A 17125-nucleotide genomic window follows, 5' to 3' on the forward strand; every position below is an offset into this window, starting at 1 on the left:
CAGGCCCCACCCCTTTCATGTTCGCCCCGCCTCTGGGGTTTCAAGCCCCACCCCTTTGTGTTCGCCCCGCCTCCGGGTCCCAGGCCCCATCCCTGGAGGCAGAGTGAGGGATCTCAAGACTTCCAGTTCTGGATCCTTAGCTCCGCCCTCAGCAAATCACAGGCTCCACCCCCACAGGATACTAAGCCACCTGCCCCGACCATAGGGCCCCACCCTAGGCTAAGAATATCAACCGATCCAGCTTCATCCTCGTCCCCTACTCCTGCGCTTTCTTCCCGTGGAGGGTGTGCAGGGTGGATGGGCGACCCCTTCAGCCTCCCCCGTTACAGAGAGGCATCATCGGGTAACTCACACAGCCACACTCACACTATTACTGCCACCTCCAGCAATCCACGCCTCCCTCCCACACTGACACCTAGAATCTGGGCCCACCCACCACCCAGGGACATGCAGCCCCTTAGAGCAGTAACGATGACACTCAAGCCCCACTCACGGGCATTCGTGGGCTGTCCTAGCTTGATGATATGGAGTGCCTGCTGCCCACTGAATGTGCTCTGTATCCCTGTTTTTGTGAGGCCCCCCGCAACCCGGTTTACATGGCCCTGCAGGACAGCGTGTCCTGACACCCCCATCCCTACCCCCATTGCCCTCCTCCTCACCTCCTACCCTGTGGCTGGAGCATTTGCTGGGGGCGCTGCCGAAATTTCTCCTTTCTGCCAGGGATCCGGGGGCATCTTCAATGCTCGTTGCTAGGCAACAGCCTCTGGCTCACCACTACAACTTCCGGGGATGGTATTGGCTTCCCATCCCCCTTCACTTTGGAGTCCCCAGCTCCCAATTTCTCCCCATCAGTGCCAGTATCTTCCAGGGTCGTTTCTATGTCATCTTTTGGATCCTGTTCTGATCTCAACCCTTCAGAATCCCTCAGAGTTCTAGAGCTGTGGCATTCTGGAAGCTTCCTCCCATCCTGTGCTCACACACAGGGTATTACCACCAGTATTAACTTAACAAACAGACAAATCTCTTTAGTGTTCCAGATTTTCTGACATTCTCTCAGTTCCAGAATCACCAGCATTCCAATAACACAAGTGTTCTGGATTCCCTGGCAAGGAAAAACTATCTCAATATTTTAGATCTGTGAGAATTATAAAACATCCCACATTCTAGATTCCCAGACATCCCAGACACCCCCTCCTATGTTCTAGACTTCCTTTTTTTTAAAATATTTATTTTATTTATTTATGATAGAGAGAGAGGCAGAGGAGGAGGGAGAAGCAGGCTCCAGGCCGGGAGCCCGACGCGGGACTCGATCCCGGGACTCCAGGATTGCGCCCTGGGCCAAAGGCAGGCGCCAAACCGCTGAGCCACCCAGGGATCCCCTGTTCTAGACTTCCTAACATTCAAATATCCCCTGGGTTCTGAATGTCCTAGCATGTAGAAATATTTCCAGAGCTGGAGATTCATAGGTATTCCAGAACACTCATGTTTTAGGATCCCTTATCTCCCAATTATGTTCTGGATTCTCTGACAATCCAGACCCCCGGCCATTATGGATTTCTTGGAATGCAAGCAAACCCTCTAGTGATCTAGAGGAGCTGACACCCCAGAATACCCTATGCTCTAGATATTCTAGTACTTCAGATTGCTTTCTGTGTCCTGTAATTCTCAGCATTCCAGAATTTCTGGCATGCAAAATATTCCTACTAATGTAGAGTCACATATATTCTAGAACACTCCTCTGTTCTAGAATCATTGACTTCCAGGCCCTTTTGTCAAGAAACTTCTGCAGTCTGGATTATTTGAAATGCAAAGAACCTTAATGTCATCCATCCAGTAGCATTCTGGAATAGTTCTGTGTTCTAGATTCCCTAACATTCTGGACCCCTTTCCACTATGTTAGAAACCCTGGCATTCCGGAAACCCTGGAATTCTCAAATGAACAGATTCTAAGACCCCTTGTTTTTAGTCTGGCCCTCTTTCTCTCCTCTTCATTGGCCCAAGGAAAAGACAGAAAGGGATGAGACTGGGCAGCCAGGGATGTAGGCAAGGTGTTTGGCATGGTGAAGTTTAGGGTACAAATGTTAAGGATGTGGTGATCACAGAGCCAACATCTGTGTCTCTGTTGACAGGTAGCCATTCATCCCTGCTTGTGGTAACAGTACCCTGATTCGCCTTCCAGAAACTCCTCCAGTCTGTCAACATGGGGCTGATTTCACCTCCTGGCGTGTGAGGGCAGGTGACCCTTGGAACAGTGGAAGGCCTCCATCACATGCGCTACAGTGATTGGTTCAGGGGACAGCCATCTGACTAAATTCAAGCCACTAAGAATCAGTCATGTGATTTTTATTATTATTATTATTATTATTATTTTTTGCTGCTGCTGCTAGAGAAAGAGAAAAAAAAAGAAGTTGCTAAGGAGGTACCTGGAGTCATCTTGGCACCCAGAAGGGAAAACCTGACTGAGAATGATGCATCCCAGAGGCAGGCAAACCCAGAAGATGGAAAGACATTCTGGAAGAGTTTTTGAATCCCTGGATCCAACTATGCCTGAAGCCAGGGGTAAATCATTCCGTTCCCCTTCTTTGCTTGAACCGAGAGCCAGATGTTCCTGAATCTACAGCCAGACATCTGGTTGGTCCCCACATCTTTCCTACCCTTTCCCTGGGGGTCCCCCAAAACCTCTAAGAATGTCAGCAAGGTGTTGGCAGTGAGAACTTTATTAGGCGAGGGTGACTTTGGTTCCACAAGAGGGGACAGTGGGGGCCTAGTAACAGTGACCACTCCAAGGAGGCCCTGGCCCTGAATCCGGGGCTCTGACAGGAAGCAGGGAGGCACCAGAGACCCCCAGGACCTGGGTATCCAAAGGCACCATGGCAGTTATGTTCAGAAGGAAGTTTCATTGAGCTTCACCTTGGGGGGCACGAGGGGAGCTCCGAGACCCGTGGGGGGCCGAGGGGCTGGTGTCGGCGGCCGAAGGGGCTCTGGCCCACCCCGCACCAGTTCCTGGCAGCGTTCCACGAAGCTGCCTCCCCCGCGGCGCCGGGCCTCAGCCTGTGGGGGGCTCGGGCTCCCACGCCGGCCAGCCAGGGAGGTGTTGCTGGAGTGAAGACTAGGAGGGGTGATGGGGGTCGGTGTGGGTCATCCCGGGCAGGCGAGCAGCACCCCCAGCCCCGCAACCACATCCTGCCCCCTCTCCCATTGCACAGAGGGGGAAGTGGAGTTGTGCCTACCTGGTGAGGGAGGTGCGGGGAGAGGGACTGGGGAGGGAGCCCCTGGAGGAAGACAGGGGGGCCAGCTCACACTGCTCCAGCTGCTCCATCAGCTCTTCCTCTGTCAGGCCACCGGCTGGGGGGCGAGGAAGGGGGTCAGGGGGTCAAGACGAGGATCACTGGGCAAGGGACTGGGGGGGGCAGGGGGACAGATGAAGGGCGCAGAGGGCAGGGGCAGGGGTTGGGGGCAGGGGGGACCCCGAGGCGGGCAGGGCGTACCGGGGGCCTGGCCGAGGCCGTCCATGGCGGTGGTCAGGTCCCACATGGCCAGGCTGCCGTTGGCCTGGCCGGTGAGCAGGTAACGCCGTGGCCGCGAGCCGAGCCGCCGGGAGCCCTCGCACTCCAGCACCGTGAACGCCGTGGTGGGGGAGCCGTCCACGGAGCGCACGGAGCACACCCTGAGACCGAGGGGAGCCGGGTCACCCCAACACCCTTCCCGGGCCGCAGACCCCACAGCCATGGCTTTGGGTCCTGCCTCTGCAACCACCACCACAGGCTTCCCTCTCCTGCCCCAGGGCACACTCCTGCCCGGCACCCCGCAACATGTCCCCAGTGGGATGCTCCCCCACATCTGCTGTCCCCTGGTCCCGGCTCAGGGAAGGCCTGGCTCAGGGAAGGCCTGTGTGTGTCATCCTGGGCACCTCCCCTCAGCCTCTGGTGGGGTCTCTCCCAGGGACACCCCAACCCCCACCCCCAGCCTCCTCCCTGGGCTCTTGGACTCCTGTCCAACTCCAGGTCCAGCTCCCACAGTGGCCACGGCCCCCCAGCAGGCTCAGGGGATCTCAGTGCTTCCCACAATCACGTGATCGACCGACAGGCCCCGCCCCCCACTGATGCCCTAGCCAGTGCTCCAAGCCCCAGACCATGGGCGCTTCACTGATGTCCTATTTGGTCATTTCCAACCTTGGGAACCTCGGGGGGGGGGGGGTCCCTCCTCAAGAAAATCCTCAGAGGCCTGCAGCCAGCCTCTCCGCTAGGCCCCCACAGGTGCCTGTGTCCTCACCCCCTGGCCCCAATGCCTGTGCCCATGCCTCCTGCCCCACCTTGGGGCCTGACCACCCTGGGATCCAGCATGGGCATCTGGGGTTTCTCCAGCTTCACTGCCACCCCCATGTGTCATCCCTTTGATTCCTTGGGGCACCAAACCTAGGATCCTCATGCTCCTTCCTAGCCTTTGCTCCTTCCAATGGCCCTTGGCTAGGACCCTCTTTTGGCCTCCAGGACATGACCCAGCTGGTATCGTGCCTTCTTCCTCTGACCACCGCCACCCCCCACCTTGGCCCCCCTGCTGGATGGGACCGTCCTCACCGCTGACCAGTGGATGAAAGGCGTACAAAGAGCTGGCTGGCGCTTGGCACCACCTTCTGAATGAACACTTGCTGGTCATCCCGCTCGCCGTATGGGCCTGGGCCAGGACAGTGTTGGGGGTGGGAGTCAGGGCCACCTGGGTAGCCTGCGACTCTGGGCCCCAAGGCTCTGCCTCCTTCCCCACGGATGAATCCCTCTCAGGACCCTACGTCCCCATTCCCAGGTTTCTGGAATTGGGCGAGCTCCAAGAAGATTGGGGGTCAGCCACCGGTCAGCGGAGTTCAGGGATGTGGGGTGGGGGTCCTGGATCAGGTGGCAGTCAGAGGAATTGATGGGGTAACAGAATTCAATGGTGGGGTGGGGCAGCTGGGAGTGAATGGACGTCAAGGAGGTCAGCTGGGTGGGTCGGGTGAAGGGCCAGGGGTCAGGCAGGGTGCATGGGGCAGGGGGCCAGGGGCTAGTAGGCACCGATGTCGTTGCCAGTGCTGCAGCCACCATGCCCATCGGCCGATTCCAGTGCCAGGATCTTGAAGGAGGCGAGAGGGGTGGAGCCGGGCTGGGTGGAAATCATGCCTCGGAAGCGAGTCACGGACCACGTGCGCACATGGTTGTTGTCGGCACAGACTGAGGAGCACATGGGCAGCAGCAGGTCAGGCCAGCCGCAGCATCCCCACTGCCCAACCCTCCTGAGCCCCACGATGACCCCTGCAAAGGTGGCAGGATTCAGGCCCCTCTGAATTCTTCCCTTTCAGACAATTTCGCTCTTCCCCAGAACTCGACATGGTTAAAAACCCTACTGGCTCTGCCTCCAAAATCATTTCAGGGCCTTATTCCACCCAACCCTGTCACGGTCCCCACCCTGGTCCTGCCTGTCATCACCTCCTATCTAGACTCCCTGCTCCCATCCTGCCCCCTCAGTCTATCCCCACACACAGCCAGAGGGATCCTGTGCACACCTGTGTCAGGTCAAGGCCCTCCTCGGCTCGCAGCACTCCTTCCTGAGATTCCATCCCAATCCGGGTCAAGGACAGAATCTTCTGTGTGGCTTACAAAGTTCCACGCTCTCCCTTGCCCACCCTACTCCAGGGGTGGGCACCAATCATCCTCCCTGCTCAGAGCCTTTGCAATGCCTGTTCTGTCTGCTGGAAGGCTTGTCCCCACCATGCTGCACTGCTCATTCCTTCATTTCAGTTCAAAGCTCTTTCCCCAGTGACCCCACCACTCTCTAGCCGCTCACACAGCTCTGTGTTTATCCATGGTCTTCATCATGCCTCTTGGTGACTTCTATTCTAATTTATTTCTCATCTGCCATCCCCAGCAGAACACCAGCTCCACAGGGGTAGGGACTTGGCCTGTCTTGTCCATCACCTTACCCCCTGTGCTGGGCACACAGTAGGTGCTCAGTCGATGCTTGCAGAACTGATAAATCGCTCACTCTTGGCTGGATGGGTCCCCTTACAGCATTCTCCCACTTCTGCAATTACCGCCCAGGTTAAAATTCTCTCCCCAGGGGACACCCCCATGCCTCGGTCTCACGTTCCCATCTGGGTCATCGTCCTGTAGGGAGACAGGCAGCTGGGGCAGCACAGCGAGGCCCACCTGAGATGAGGTGCTTCTCCGAGAGCATGATCTTGGTGACGGGGCTGCGGTGCACGGTGAAGGTCTGGAAGAGCTGGGGCCCCGAGCCCACGGTCTCGGGGTGCTGCACGATGACCCGCACGCCCCCTGAGCTGGTGCCATAGGCAATCTCAATCCAGTTCCCACTGTCACCTAGGGAGGGGCCAAGGATGAAGAGAGGGACAGATCAGGGGCACCCAGGTGGCTCAGTGGTTGCGCATCTGCCTTCGGCTCAAGGTGTGATCCGGGGTCCTGGGATTGAGTCCCGCATTGGGCTTTCCGCAGGGAGCCTGCTTCTCCCTCTGCCTCTCTGTGTCTCATGAATAAATAAAATCTTTAAAAAAATTAAACTACATTCCTTTTTAAAAAATATTTTATTTATTTATTCATAGAGACACAGAGAAAGAGAGAGAGAGGCAGAGACACAGGCAGAGGGAGAAGCAGGCTCCATGCAGGGAGCCTGATGTGGGACTCGATCTGCTCCCCGGTCTCCAGGATCACGCCCTGGACTGAAGGCGGCGCTAAACCGCTGAGCCATCCGGGTTGCCCTAAACTACATTCCTTAAAAAAAGAAAAAAGAAAAGAGAGAGGGACAGATCGGAGAGAGAGAAACAGAGACAGAAAACAAGACTGAGAGAGAGAGAAAGCAGTAATAAGACAGAGAACAGAGACAAAAAAAAAAATAATAGAAAAACAGGGAGGCAAAGGGAGCCAAGAAACTGGATCTCTGCAAGGATATAATGACAGACAGACACAGAGGGAGGTGGGATGACAGAGCAAAAGGCTGAAACACATAAAAACATATGAACACACGACAAGATAAGAAAATGTAACCCCCCTCCCCTAAAAAGAAGAAAGAAAATGTAACCCACATCTAAGGGACTTCTCACCCTCGCCAACCTTCCAGAGCGGGGGGAAAAATTGTTTTGCAACTGTCAGAAACTTAATGGGCCATCTTAAGGAATGTGGGTAGGTAAAGCATGGTTTTCATAAGTTTGTACAGTGGTTCAAAGCAGTGGGTTAGGGTTGTGCACAGCAAAACAGAAGGACACGAAACTGAGGGCAGGGTGGGCACAAGTAAGGGGATAATTGACATATACGCCCAGGACCATTTGTGTGCATTCATTTTGTAAGGACAGGAACAAATACAGAGAGAAATGGTAAACATGACAGCGTGGTGGTGGGGAGGGGTAGGGGTGGGGGTAAGAGAGGAATAACTATATGAAATCAGCAAGGGGCCTTCCGTGGAGGAAAGGTGAAGAGAGGTGTGAGGGTAGGTATGTTACTTAATTCACGGCTGCTGGGAGAAAACTGTACCCTGAGCCTTACCTCACACCATACATAAAAGGTAATGTGAAAAGCGGCAGAGATGTACAAATAAAAGCTAAAACTGGGATCCCTGGGTGGCGCAGTGGTTTGGCGCCTGCCTTTGGCCCAGGGCGCGATCCTGGAGACCCGGGATCGAATCCCACATCGGGCTCCCGGTGCATGGAGCCTGCTTCTCCCTCTGCCTTTCTCTCTTTCTCTCCCTCTCTCTCTATCATAAATAAAAAAAAAAAAAAAAAAAAAAAAAAAAGCTAAAACTGCAAAGCCTCTAGGAGAAAGCACAGGGCAAATCATTGCAACCTGGGAGTAGGCAAGGACATCTTAAGATCTAGAAAGCACTAACCATTAAAAAAAAAAAAAAAAGGAAAGAAAAAAGAGAAAAGAAAAAATAAACTTAAAAAAGAGCCATTATGCTCAGTGAAAAAGCCAGACACAAAATGCCAAGTATTATTATGGCCCCATTTACGTGAAATGTCCAGAATTGGCAAATCCCCAGAGACAGAAAGTAGATTAGGTTTCCAGGGGTTGTCAGAAGAGAGAATAGGGTATGATGGCTAACGAGTTCAGGGTTCCTTTTTAGGGCGATAAAAATCCTGTTCTGGAACTACACAGTAGTGATGGTTGTGCAACCTTGTGAGTCTCCTAAAAATCACTGAATTGTATGTTTTGTTTTTTTTTTTGAATTGTATGTTTTAAAACAGTGAATGCTCTGGTATGTGAATTACATCTCAGTAAAAACAAACAGGGGGATCCCTGTGTGGCTCAGCGGTTTAGCGCCTGCCTTTGGCCCAGGGCGTGATCCTGGAGACCTGGGATCGAGTCCCACATCGGACTGCCTGCATGGAGCCTGCTTCTCCCTCTGCCTGTGTCTCTGCCTCTCTCTCTCTCTCTGTGTGTCTCATGAATAAATAAATAACATAATAAAAAAAGATTTGCTCATTAAATTTAAAATACATTTATAAAAAACAAACAAACAGAGGAGCCTATTTCTCTGCATTTAAAGTCAAGAAACCAAATTAAAAAACTGTCCCAAGCGGAAAAAGGACACACTCTCTTTGTTTTACAAGCCTGCAAGCATCATGCCCTAAATGCAGAGGTGGAAAAGAAACAAAAAGGTGACCAGCTAGTGGCCAATTCTGCCCCTGGCTGGAGAGGCCTGCCACAGCGCAGACCCTGGAACAGTGCTCACACACAAGGGGGGGCCCAGTAAGTGTTTGTTGAATGACTAAATGAGAGTTGAACCCCCCCTCCCCCATTGCCGCCACTAAATGTCACTAGGTCAAGCTACACGAGTGGCGAGTGGCAGGGAGCCCCACTGGGGGCTGGGGCTGATGCAGCATCAGGGTAGCCGGTCACAGCTTACTGGTCTTGGGGGTGAGGTAGACACTGAGGGCGGTGACCCCATCCTCTGCTGGGTCCCGGTAGAGCTCGCTGACAAGGAGATCATTGTCCTTCATGCGCAGGGGAAACTTCTGGACATCTGCGATGGGTGGGGAGGGTAAAGCGGGCTTGTTCTAGGCCTCTAGCCTTTCCCCATGGCTCCCATTTCCTGGGGGAGGTTCTCGGGCTCGAGGGGTGCCAGGGGCTGCTCACCCACATAGTAGATGGAGCCGTTGTCACAGCCCAGGAGAAGGAAGGAGCCCGCCGCATCGTAGCTGGTGATGGGCTGCACCTCCTGGACCTGGGGGCCGGCGGGACGGGCTGTGGCAGGGGCAGGACCCTGCGTCTGCCTCAGCAGCTCCCCTCAGGGCCTCCCCAGCAGCCCCAACTCCAGAACCCACCCGGGGTTTCTAGGCCTACTTCTCCAGCCTTGCCTGCTCCAGGCCTATCTCTACCTGTGTCTCTCCATCTTAGGAAATCTCAGGGTCAGCGGTTCTGTCTCTCGGCCTCTCTTTTGAGTCTGGATTTCTAGCTGTTTCTCTTCACCTCTGTCTGCCTCTCTGCATCCCTGCATGCACCACCACCTTTTGGCCTGGCCTCTGTCTCTACCCATCCTTCCCTCGGTGCCCCCATCCTGACTTCCTCTGTTCCTATTTGTCTGTTTCCCTCCACCCCTGCCTGACTCTCCCAAATGCACTTTGCAGGAGGAAGCAACACTGCAGATGTATGTTTCTTCCCATTTTGGACATGGCCCAGGAGGGTGCAGGGGGAACGACAGACATCTGCGTGTCTCTCTCTGGGTTTCAGCCTCCTATAGCAGCTCCACTCACCCTCTCCCCCGTCCAGTGCCTAGAGAATCCTCTCTTGTCCTTTGCAGGCCCACACCTTTCCTGCCAGCTCAGCAGCCCCCAGCTCAGCAGACCTTCCAGAAGGTGTCCCTGATCTGATGTCCTTAGGCCTTTATAACCGCAGCACCCCAAGAGGGATCTGGCCCAGTGCTAGCTAGGGTCTCTGGCTTTGGCCAGGGGGTGGGGCAGAGAGGAAGCCCCCCTGGGACACCTGGGAAAGAGGGAGCTAGGCTGGCCAGTGTTCTGACCTGCCAGTGCTTGGTGACGGCGTTCCAGACCCCGATGCGCCCCGTGTGGCTTGTGGCGATGAGCTGGTTCCCAACGAAGAAGAGGGCCTCCACGGGCACCCCCAGATGGAAGACTCCTGCAGAGAGCAAGGAGAACTCAGCCAGGACCCCACTTCATGGGGCAGAAGAGAGGTGGCAGGAAGAACTCCAAGGGCCAGAGGATTCATTCAGTTGGGCCGTAAAATCTTTACAGGATAGAGGAATCCAGCAGGAATTACAGAGGATTACGTGGCTCAGATTCCAGATGGGGTGTGGGACTCCAGTAGAGATTTTCAAGGCAAACAGAGATTTCTAATGGGAATACAGATTCTAACAGGTTCTGGGATTCTACTGGCAGGGAGATCTAACAGGGCAGGGAATTATGATGGAGGGGAGAATCGTTATGTGGGTGGATTTTTCTACAAGCCAAAGAATTCTAACAGGATACGGAATTCTAAAGGGTTGGAACATCTTAATAATGCAAAGAATCTTCAAAAGTGTGAGAACTGTATATAGGGTGGGTTACTTTAACAGACCAAGGAATTCCAATGGGGTAGAGAATTCCAACAGACAACAGGGTTGAAGCATCATTCTAAAGGGCAGAAGGGGGCAGCCCTGGTGGCCCAGTGGTTTGGCGCCACCTTTGGCCGGGGGTGTGATCCTGGAGACCCTGGATTGAGTCCCACATCAGGATCCCTGCATGGAGCCTGTGTCTCTGCCTGCCTCTCTCTCTCTCCCTCTCTCTCTCTATCATGAATAAATTTAAAAAAAAAAATCTAAAAAAAAAAAATAATAAAAATAAAGGGCAGAAGGTTCTGGAAAAGTCCTGGTACCATACCTATCTCGGAGCCACCACCTTCTGCCTGCAGAGCCCATAGCAGGATCTCGCTACCTGTGGCCGCTGCCACCATCTTGTCATGCTCCCCCAAAGCCCCACCGAGCACCCGAGCTGTTAGTGCCAGTCGCTCAATGGGCCAGTCCAGGCGGGGGCTTGAAAACACCAGCTGCCAGCCAGAGGCTTCCTTTAACCTGGGGGTTGGGGCAATATCATCAACCCTCAGTGTGAGCCCTTCCCATTAACAGGGCTCCAGCCTCCAGCCACCACCCTCCCTGAGCACCTATAGCAGACAAGAAACTGGGTATAGGCCACAGCGATCCAGTTGTGGTGTCCGCACACCAGGCGTACCATCCCTGGCTCCTCCGGTAGCCCTGGGGTGGTGGGGGGAAGAAGAGCGATCAGGGCAGGGTCACAGCACCCCCTCCCCCAGGCTGGCTGCCCCAGCTTCCCAGGGGACCGAAGCCTACCGGAGGGAGAGGGAGGGGCTCTTTCATCCAGCATTCGGCCCAGCAGCCCTGCATTGCCCAGGTTGGGGGGCATTGTGTTGCTGCGTCGAACGGGGGCTGGGCGTCCCCCTAACTGCTGGGGCCCCACCAGGCTGTGCCGGTTCCGCCGCTTTGCTGGAAACACTATGGCAGGGAGAAGGAGCAGAGTGACAATGATTGTAATAACTGTAGCAATTGCCACGTCACAAGCACCTAAAATATGCCAGATACTGACTTGCCCACATGTGGGGCACAGTCTCCTGCCAAAAAGATTTTAGGTGGTGTGGGGACACGGCGGGCAACGAACGACACTGAATCACACAGCAAGCTACTCCCTTTTCTATTCCTCTGAGCTGCACACAAAGGACAAATCAGCTTGGTGCTGCCAAAACAGTGCTCCCTTTTCAGTATTTGCTTTAAGAAATGGAAGCCTACCTCGTTGGCAGGCAGCAGCATCCCAACACTGGTATTTGGAGATTTTCTTTTCTTTTTTTGAAAGATTTATTTATTTGAGAGGCAGAGAGAGCGTGCACAAGTACAGAAGAGAGGAAGAAGCAGACTTCCTGCTGAGCAAGGAGCCTGACGCAAGCTGAAGGCAGATGCTCAACCAACTGGGCCACCCAGGAGCCCTGGGGATTTTATATTCACGTTTACTTATTCAAGGTATAAAGGTAGTGATAAAAAGCTTCTATTTAAAATGACTTTTGTACAGGGCACCTGGCTGGCTCAGTTGGAAGAACCTGAAACTCCTGACCTTGAGGTTGTGAATTTTGAGCCCCACATGGATTATAAAGATTACTTACAAAAGTAAACTTTAAAAAATGACTTTTTAGGGGCACCTGGGTTTTTTCAGTGTTTGAATGCCTGCCTTTGGCTTGGGTCATAGTCCTGGGGTCCTGGGATGAGTCCTGCATCAGGCTTCCCGCAGGGAGTCTGCTTCTCCCTCTGCCTCTGTGTGTGTCATGCTCCCCCAAAGCCCCACGAGCTCATGAATCGATAAATAAAATCTTTATTTAAAAATTTACTTTTATTAAAAAAAAAAAGACTTAAAAAAAACCCAACACAGTAAAACTAAGAAAACAAAAGCACAGATCTCCGTATTTGACAAACATCATGAAGGTATTGAGCAAGGTTAGGGAAGTAGTTGTAAGTCGAATTTCCCCATTTTATTCCTTTTTCTCATCAGCAAAGCCTCATAGACTACAGTTCCCAATAACCACTGGGGTATATTGTCCATGGCCAGCTGGGGTTGCGGGGGTTGCTGATCTAACGTCCCATGAAGATTCTAGTCAATAACCCCCCCTTTATATTTCTCCCCTCCCTGCAAAGGACCCCATTTCTTCCTAAGCTTCCCCACAAGGAAATCAAACCTGGACTGAGACCCCCTTCAGGCTCTAGGGCACACTTCTGAGCCTCAGGGCAGGTAGCTGGCCCACTGACTGCCTCATTGGAAATGCAGTCTCCTACTTCCTTTCCCTCAATCCAGCCTCTGATATAGAACTACAACTCCCATAGTGTCTCAGGGCTCACAGCACAGGCGACCAAGGGCCTCGACCTTATGGGAAATGTAGTCTTCCATCAGCCCTCCCTCCCCTCCATCCCTTAGTTGTGCCCACCTGGTGGAGGCAGGTAACCATTGAAGAGAACGTTTCCACAAGAAGATCGGTCCAACTCCTCCCGCAGCTGCAGGCGGCGAACTGAGGCGGAATAACTCGAAGGCTGGGACTTGGGGAGTACTGAGGCACATCCTATCCCCCTCCCCAGCTCATTCTACACCCATCCCCCTTGAGACCCAGGACCAAATCCAGTGCTCTCAGCGCTACCCCTAACTTCTTTCAGGAGAGAAGCATCAGGAGAGCAGGAGTTCGTTTTCTATGCAATGAGGAAGCTAATGGGGCCCCCCACTTACCCAGAGGAGTGAGCCCATAGAACTGGGCTTCGTGGAGGAGGCTGGAACCATGAACACCCCTGAGTAGCAGAATTCACCAGGGGTTAGAGTTTGGGGAGTGGGAGTTGGTCGAGAATTCTGAGGAGGAAGCTTTCAAAACTGCACAGAGAATTGCAAGAGGTAGCAAATTTTGACTGGATCAAGATTCTAAGGAGCGATGAAATAGATGGGCAATGAAAATGTGTGTGTGTGTTTGGGTTAAACTCTAAGGACACAATTCAAATCGGATTGAGGGGCTTAAGGGAACATTCTGAGGGTAAGAAGATGAAGACGGTGGGGTCCCTCTATCCCCATGCAGACCTGGGATCCAACTCTTTGGTGCGCAGGAAGTTGAGGATGGGGGCGAAGACGGTGGGGTCCCTGTCGATGAAGATCTGCGGGGAGGGAGGCAGAGGATGGATGGGGCAGAGCGGGGCTGAGTGAGGCTCCAGTCCCTCCTCCTACCCACTGCCCTATTTAAGCTCTATGCCCTACTCACGGCTCCAGTCTCATCTTTCAGTGTTGAGATGCGTCCGCTCAGAAGACTGTAGGGAGGGGACACAGAGCAGGTGTCACGGGCCAGGGTGTGTGTGGGCGCACGGGGGGTCGGGGGGAGGGTGAGTGGGGGGATTAAGTCTCCCCATACCGTCTCTTCCCGCCACCCACAGCCCGCCCCAAATTCGCTCTCCCGGTCACCTGGAGAAGAAGGAGTCTGGGATCCAGGTGAGAGTCTGGCGAGAGGTACTGAATCTACGGGGGGAAAGTGAGCGGACGCGAAGGGTTGGAGGAAGAGTAAGGAACGCGGCCCCCTACCCTCCCCGACTCCCCCCCAACCCGGCCCTCCTCGGGCGTCAGTCCGGGCACTCGCGCCTTCAGCAGGAGGCGGAGCAATCCTTGATGGACAAGGATTCCCCGCGGGAGAGGCGGGTACTCCCACTCCGCTCCCCGCCCCCGAGGTGGGGGCCTCAGGAATCTCCTACACTCACCTCTTGCCTCCCACGTTCAGATGAATCACCTCCCCGGGAGGCCCCCGACCTGGGACTCCGTCGGCTGCAGGCGCCGCGGCTGCCATGGCCCCGGGGCGAGCCGGCCGGCCAGCACCCGCTTCCGGGTCTGTACTTGGGCCCCGCCCCCACTGCCTGCTCATTGGCCTGGAGCCTCCCGGAGCCGCCGGCGATTGGACAAAGCGCCCACTCGTAGCAGTTAATTCTCCGCCTCCTTAAAGGGCCCCGCCTTTCCTGTGCTGGACGGGGCGTACCGCAAGGCCCCTTTGGGGAAGTTTAGATAGAAGGGCCAGCAAAACATTCCTCTAGCCTTCTGGTTCCCAATTTTAGAATCTAGGTGTTTCGTGAGGGACGTGTGTTTAAATCCCGAAATTAGTACACATCAAGAGAACATCTAAAAGTTCTCTGCTGCCATTAGTCTTTCCCTGCGCCGCCCCCCTCTCCCCCGCCCCATACATCCTCGCAGGCGCGGCCCATTAAACGCGAACAAACCGGCATAGACCGTCAAAGCCAAAGGATTTATTATAGGTACATACAGTGTGCGCCTGCCACACCGCCCCACACCCCCAGGCCCCAGCGGCTCCTCCAGGCGACCATGGGGGCTGCCACAACCCTGTTCCCCCACTCCCTAGGGAGGTGCTCCGGCCAGAAGCATGCAGGGGGGAGGGCTTCCTCTCGCCCCTCCCCTCACCAAGTGGCATTTACAGCTGGAGGGGGGAGGAGAGAGGAAGACAGTTTTGAGCTTTGACGCCCCTCCCATTAAAAAGCCTTCGCGGATGCGGGGCGGGGGGGGGGGGGGGAGGAGGTCGACGTTTTGCAAAAATAAACTAAGTCAGGAATTAACCGCATGGCTCTGAGACGGCGGAGTGCAGGGGCCAAAGCCCCTTCACTCCCCCTTCCCAGACAGAGATCAAGGCAGCATTGGAAGTGAGGTAAAGGCGGGGAGGAGGCGTCCCCTCCCCACCCCCTAGCACCCTGGATGGTCCAGGGGACCTCACCAGCGGCCCCATGCCCATCCCTAGGGCGGAGAGGGGGGCAGGAATTATCGCCCCCTACCACCCCAGCTTCTTGGGGCAGGATCTGGAGATCCGGGCAGGGGGCTTGGCTCAACTGGCCCCTTTACCCGCCCCCTCCAACTCAGTTATTGCATAAAAATAATGGAGCCCCAGCACCTGGGGTGGGGTGGCGAGCAGGAAGGGGCCGAGATATGGCTATAGGGGCAGCAATCCCCCCACCACTTCCTGGAGTGCAGGAGAAGTCCCCTCCTTTCCAGTGCCCATCTTGGCGCGTCCGCAGTGTTGGTGGAACTAGAGGCGCCCGCCCCTGCGGAAGAGAAAGTGTCTTTTTGCCCACAGTGCGGCGAGAGGGGCGGGGATGTGTGTCAGGCCCAGAAGGTGGGAAGTCACTTCCTGCGCCCGCTGGCCCTCCGCTCCCCCGCCTCTCGCTTGGGGTTGCCTTCGTCCGTGGAGGACGTGGTGGGTAGTGTCTGTCCCCAGCGGGCGATCTCAGCGTGCTCGCCCACGGAAGCGGCCACGGCCTCCAGCCAGCCGTTCATCTCCTCCTGGAGAGAGAAACAGGGCAACAGAGTCCGCTTTTGGAAGAAGGGAGACCGCGCAATAGATGACCCTGGAATCCGACTGCCCTCTGAACTTCAGTTTTCCAATCTATTAAATGGGTTAATAATAATAACCCAAACAGTTACATAGCCCCTAATATGTGCCAGGCTCTGTTCTAAGTGCTTCTGTGGATTAATTCTCTTAATCCTGTGCAATAGCATTATATCAAATTCCCACTATAGAGATAAACATAACAACCAACAACATCAGCAGAGATTTATAGAGCACTGATATTCGCCAGGTCATATATGTGGCTCTGTGTGTATCAACTTAATTCTCACAAGAACCCTAAAATGGAAAACTATTTTTATCCCCATTTTAAAAATAAGGAGGCAGGGAGAGAATACTCCCTGAGTATACTCCGAGGAATACTCCAGAGCCCTTTGTAAAAAGGAAGGAGATAACAAGTATTATTATTTTCAACATCTCTTTAAACCACCTCCATGCCCCTCCCACAAGTCAGCTGGTGTCCAGCCTTGTGTCCTCCCACCTGGGTCCCTGTCCTGGTTGCCTCCTGGCTCCACACCTCCCCTCTCCCCCTTCCCAATCTACCCTATTGACAAAAGATCTTTCTTATATATTGCTGTGACCCCCCTCCCCAATCTTGCTTAAAAGTCTGCCATGGATCTCCAGTGCCTTTAGGACAAACTCCAACCTCCTCCAAATGGCCCACAATGCTCTGTGAGATCTAGCCCCTGGAAACCTTTCTGGGATCTTCTCTCCTTGAACCCTCCACCAGCACAGTCAATGCTCTGCATTTCTGCACCTCTGGTTCTCTGCACTTGGCAGTTCTCTCTGCCTGAATCATTCCTTTTTAACTAACTTCCACCTCTTATCTTTCCTGTGTCATCTCTGTGGCCAAGGCAAGGAAGCTGGACTTTGTCCTGGAGCCTCCAGGCAGCCCTCCTGATCCCTGCCTCCCCCCCCCCCCCACCATAGGTTAGGGGTTTCCTCTAGGCTCTCACTGCTAGTGGGCTTTCCCATCACAGCCTGGTGACTCTGGCTTGTGTTTCTGGCTCACAGCTCCATTGCTCTGGGCCAGGAACCAGCAAGCCAAGGTAGTTCTTGAGGTCTAGATGGGGGAGAGAAAGGACCAGATCTCACCTCATCTTTAGCCTGGAGCAAAAACTCGCTGCCATCCTGGGTCCTGTAGAAGGGGAGACAGGACTTGGGGAATCTGGGGCAGGGGCCCGGCCCACCCATCCACCAACTCTCCTCTGGGGGAAGCAGGGTATTGCTGG

At 54.5% G+C, this 17125-nt stretch overlaps 2 protein-coding genes and 1 long non-coding RNA gene across 5 annotated transcripts in view; 1 reads left to right on the forward strand and 2 right to left on the reverse strand.

The window, feature by feature from the left end:
* LOC119868026 overlaps positions 1-4963 on the forward strand; it is a 19288-nt gene extending 14325 nt beyond the window's left edge. For both annotated transcript variants that reach the window (XR_005354632.1, XR_005354633.1), the window contains exons 2-3: positions 2130-2559; positions 4491-4963. This is a non-coding gene — a long non-coding RNA (uncharacterized LOC119868026). The remainder of the gene's footprint in view (positions 1-2129; positions 2560-4490) is intronic.
* Positions 2700-14389, reverse strand: SHKBP1 (SH3KBP1 binding protein 1). The gene is made up of 18 exons (XM_038528847.1): positions 14251-14389; positions 13961-14014; positions 13764-13809; positions 13586-13659; positions 13247-13305; positions 12954-13034; positions 11320-11481; positions 11133-11223; positions 10853-11043; positions 9997-10112; positions 9114-9201; positions 8884-9000; positions 6177-6347; positions 5046-5201; positions 4578-4674; positions 3489-3667; positions 3231-3345; positions 2700-3109 (listed from the first exon to the last, which is right to left on the reverse strand). The coding sequence occupies exons 1-18, from the start codon at positions 14334-14336 to the stop codon at positions 2884-2886; spliced, it is 2109 nt and encodes a 702-aa protein (XP_038384775.1). The 5' UTR covers positions 14337-14389; the 3' UTR covers positions 2700-2883.
* Positions 14390-14767: 378 nt separating this feature from the next.
* SPTBN4 (spectrin beta, non-erythrocytic 4) overlaps positions 14768-17125 on the reverse strand; it is a 76425-nt gene continuing 74067 nt past the window's right edge. Inside the window, exons 34-35 of one of the 2 annotated variants that reach the window (XM_038528850.1) lie at positions 16989-17031; positions 14768-15829 (exon numbers count right to left, since the gene is read on the reverse strand). In XM_038528850.1, the coding sequence (XP_038384778.1) occupies positions 15671-15829; positions 16989-17031 (202 nt within the window). In that variant the 3' untranslated portion in view covers positions 14768-15670. The remainder of the gene's footprint in view (positions 15830-16988; positions 17032-17125) is intronic. The other variant, XM_038528849.1, reaches the window with a different exon arrangement.

This window comes from Canis lupus, chromosome 1 (assembly GCF_011100685.1).
Source record: "Canis lupus familiaris isolate Mischka breed German Shepherd chromosome 1, alternate assembly UU_Cfam_GSD_1.0, whole genome shotgun sequence".
Taxonomy (NCBI): domain Eukaryota; kingdom Metazoa; phylum Chordata; class Mammalia; order Carnivora; family Canidae; genus Canis; species Canis lupus.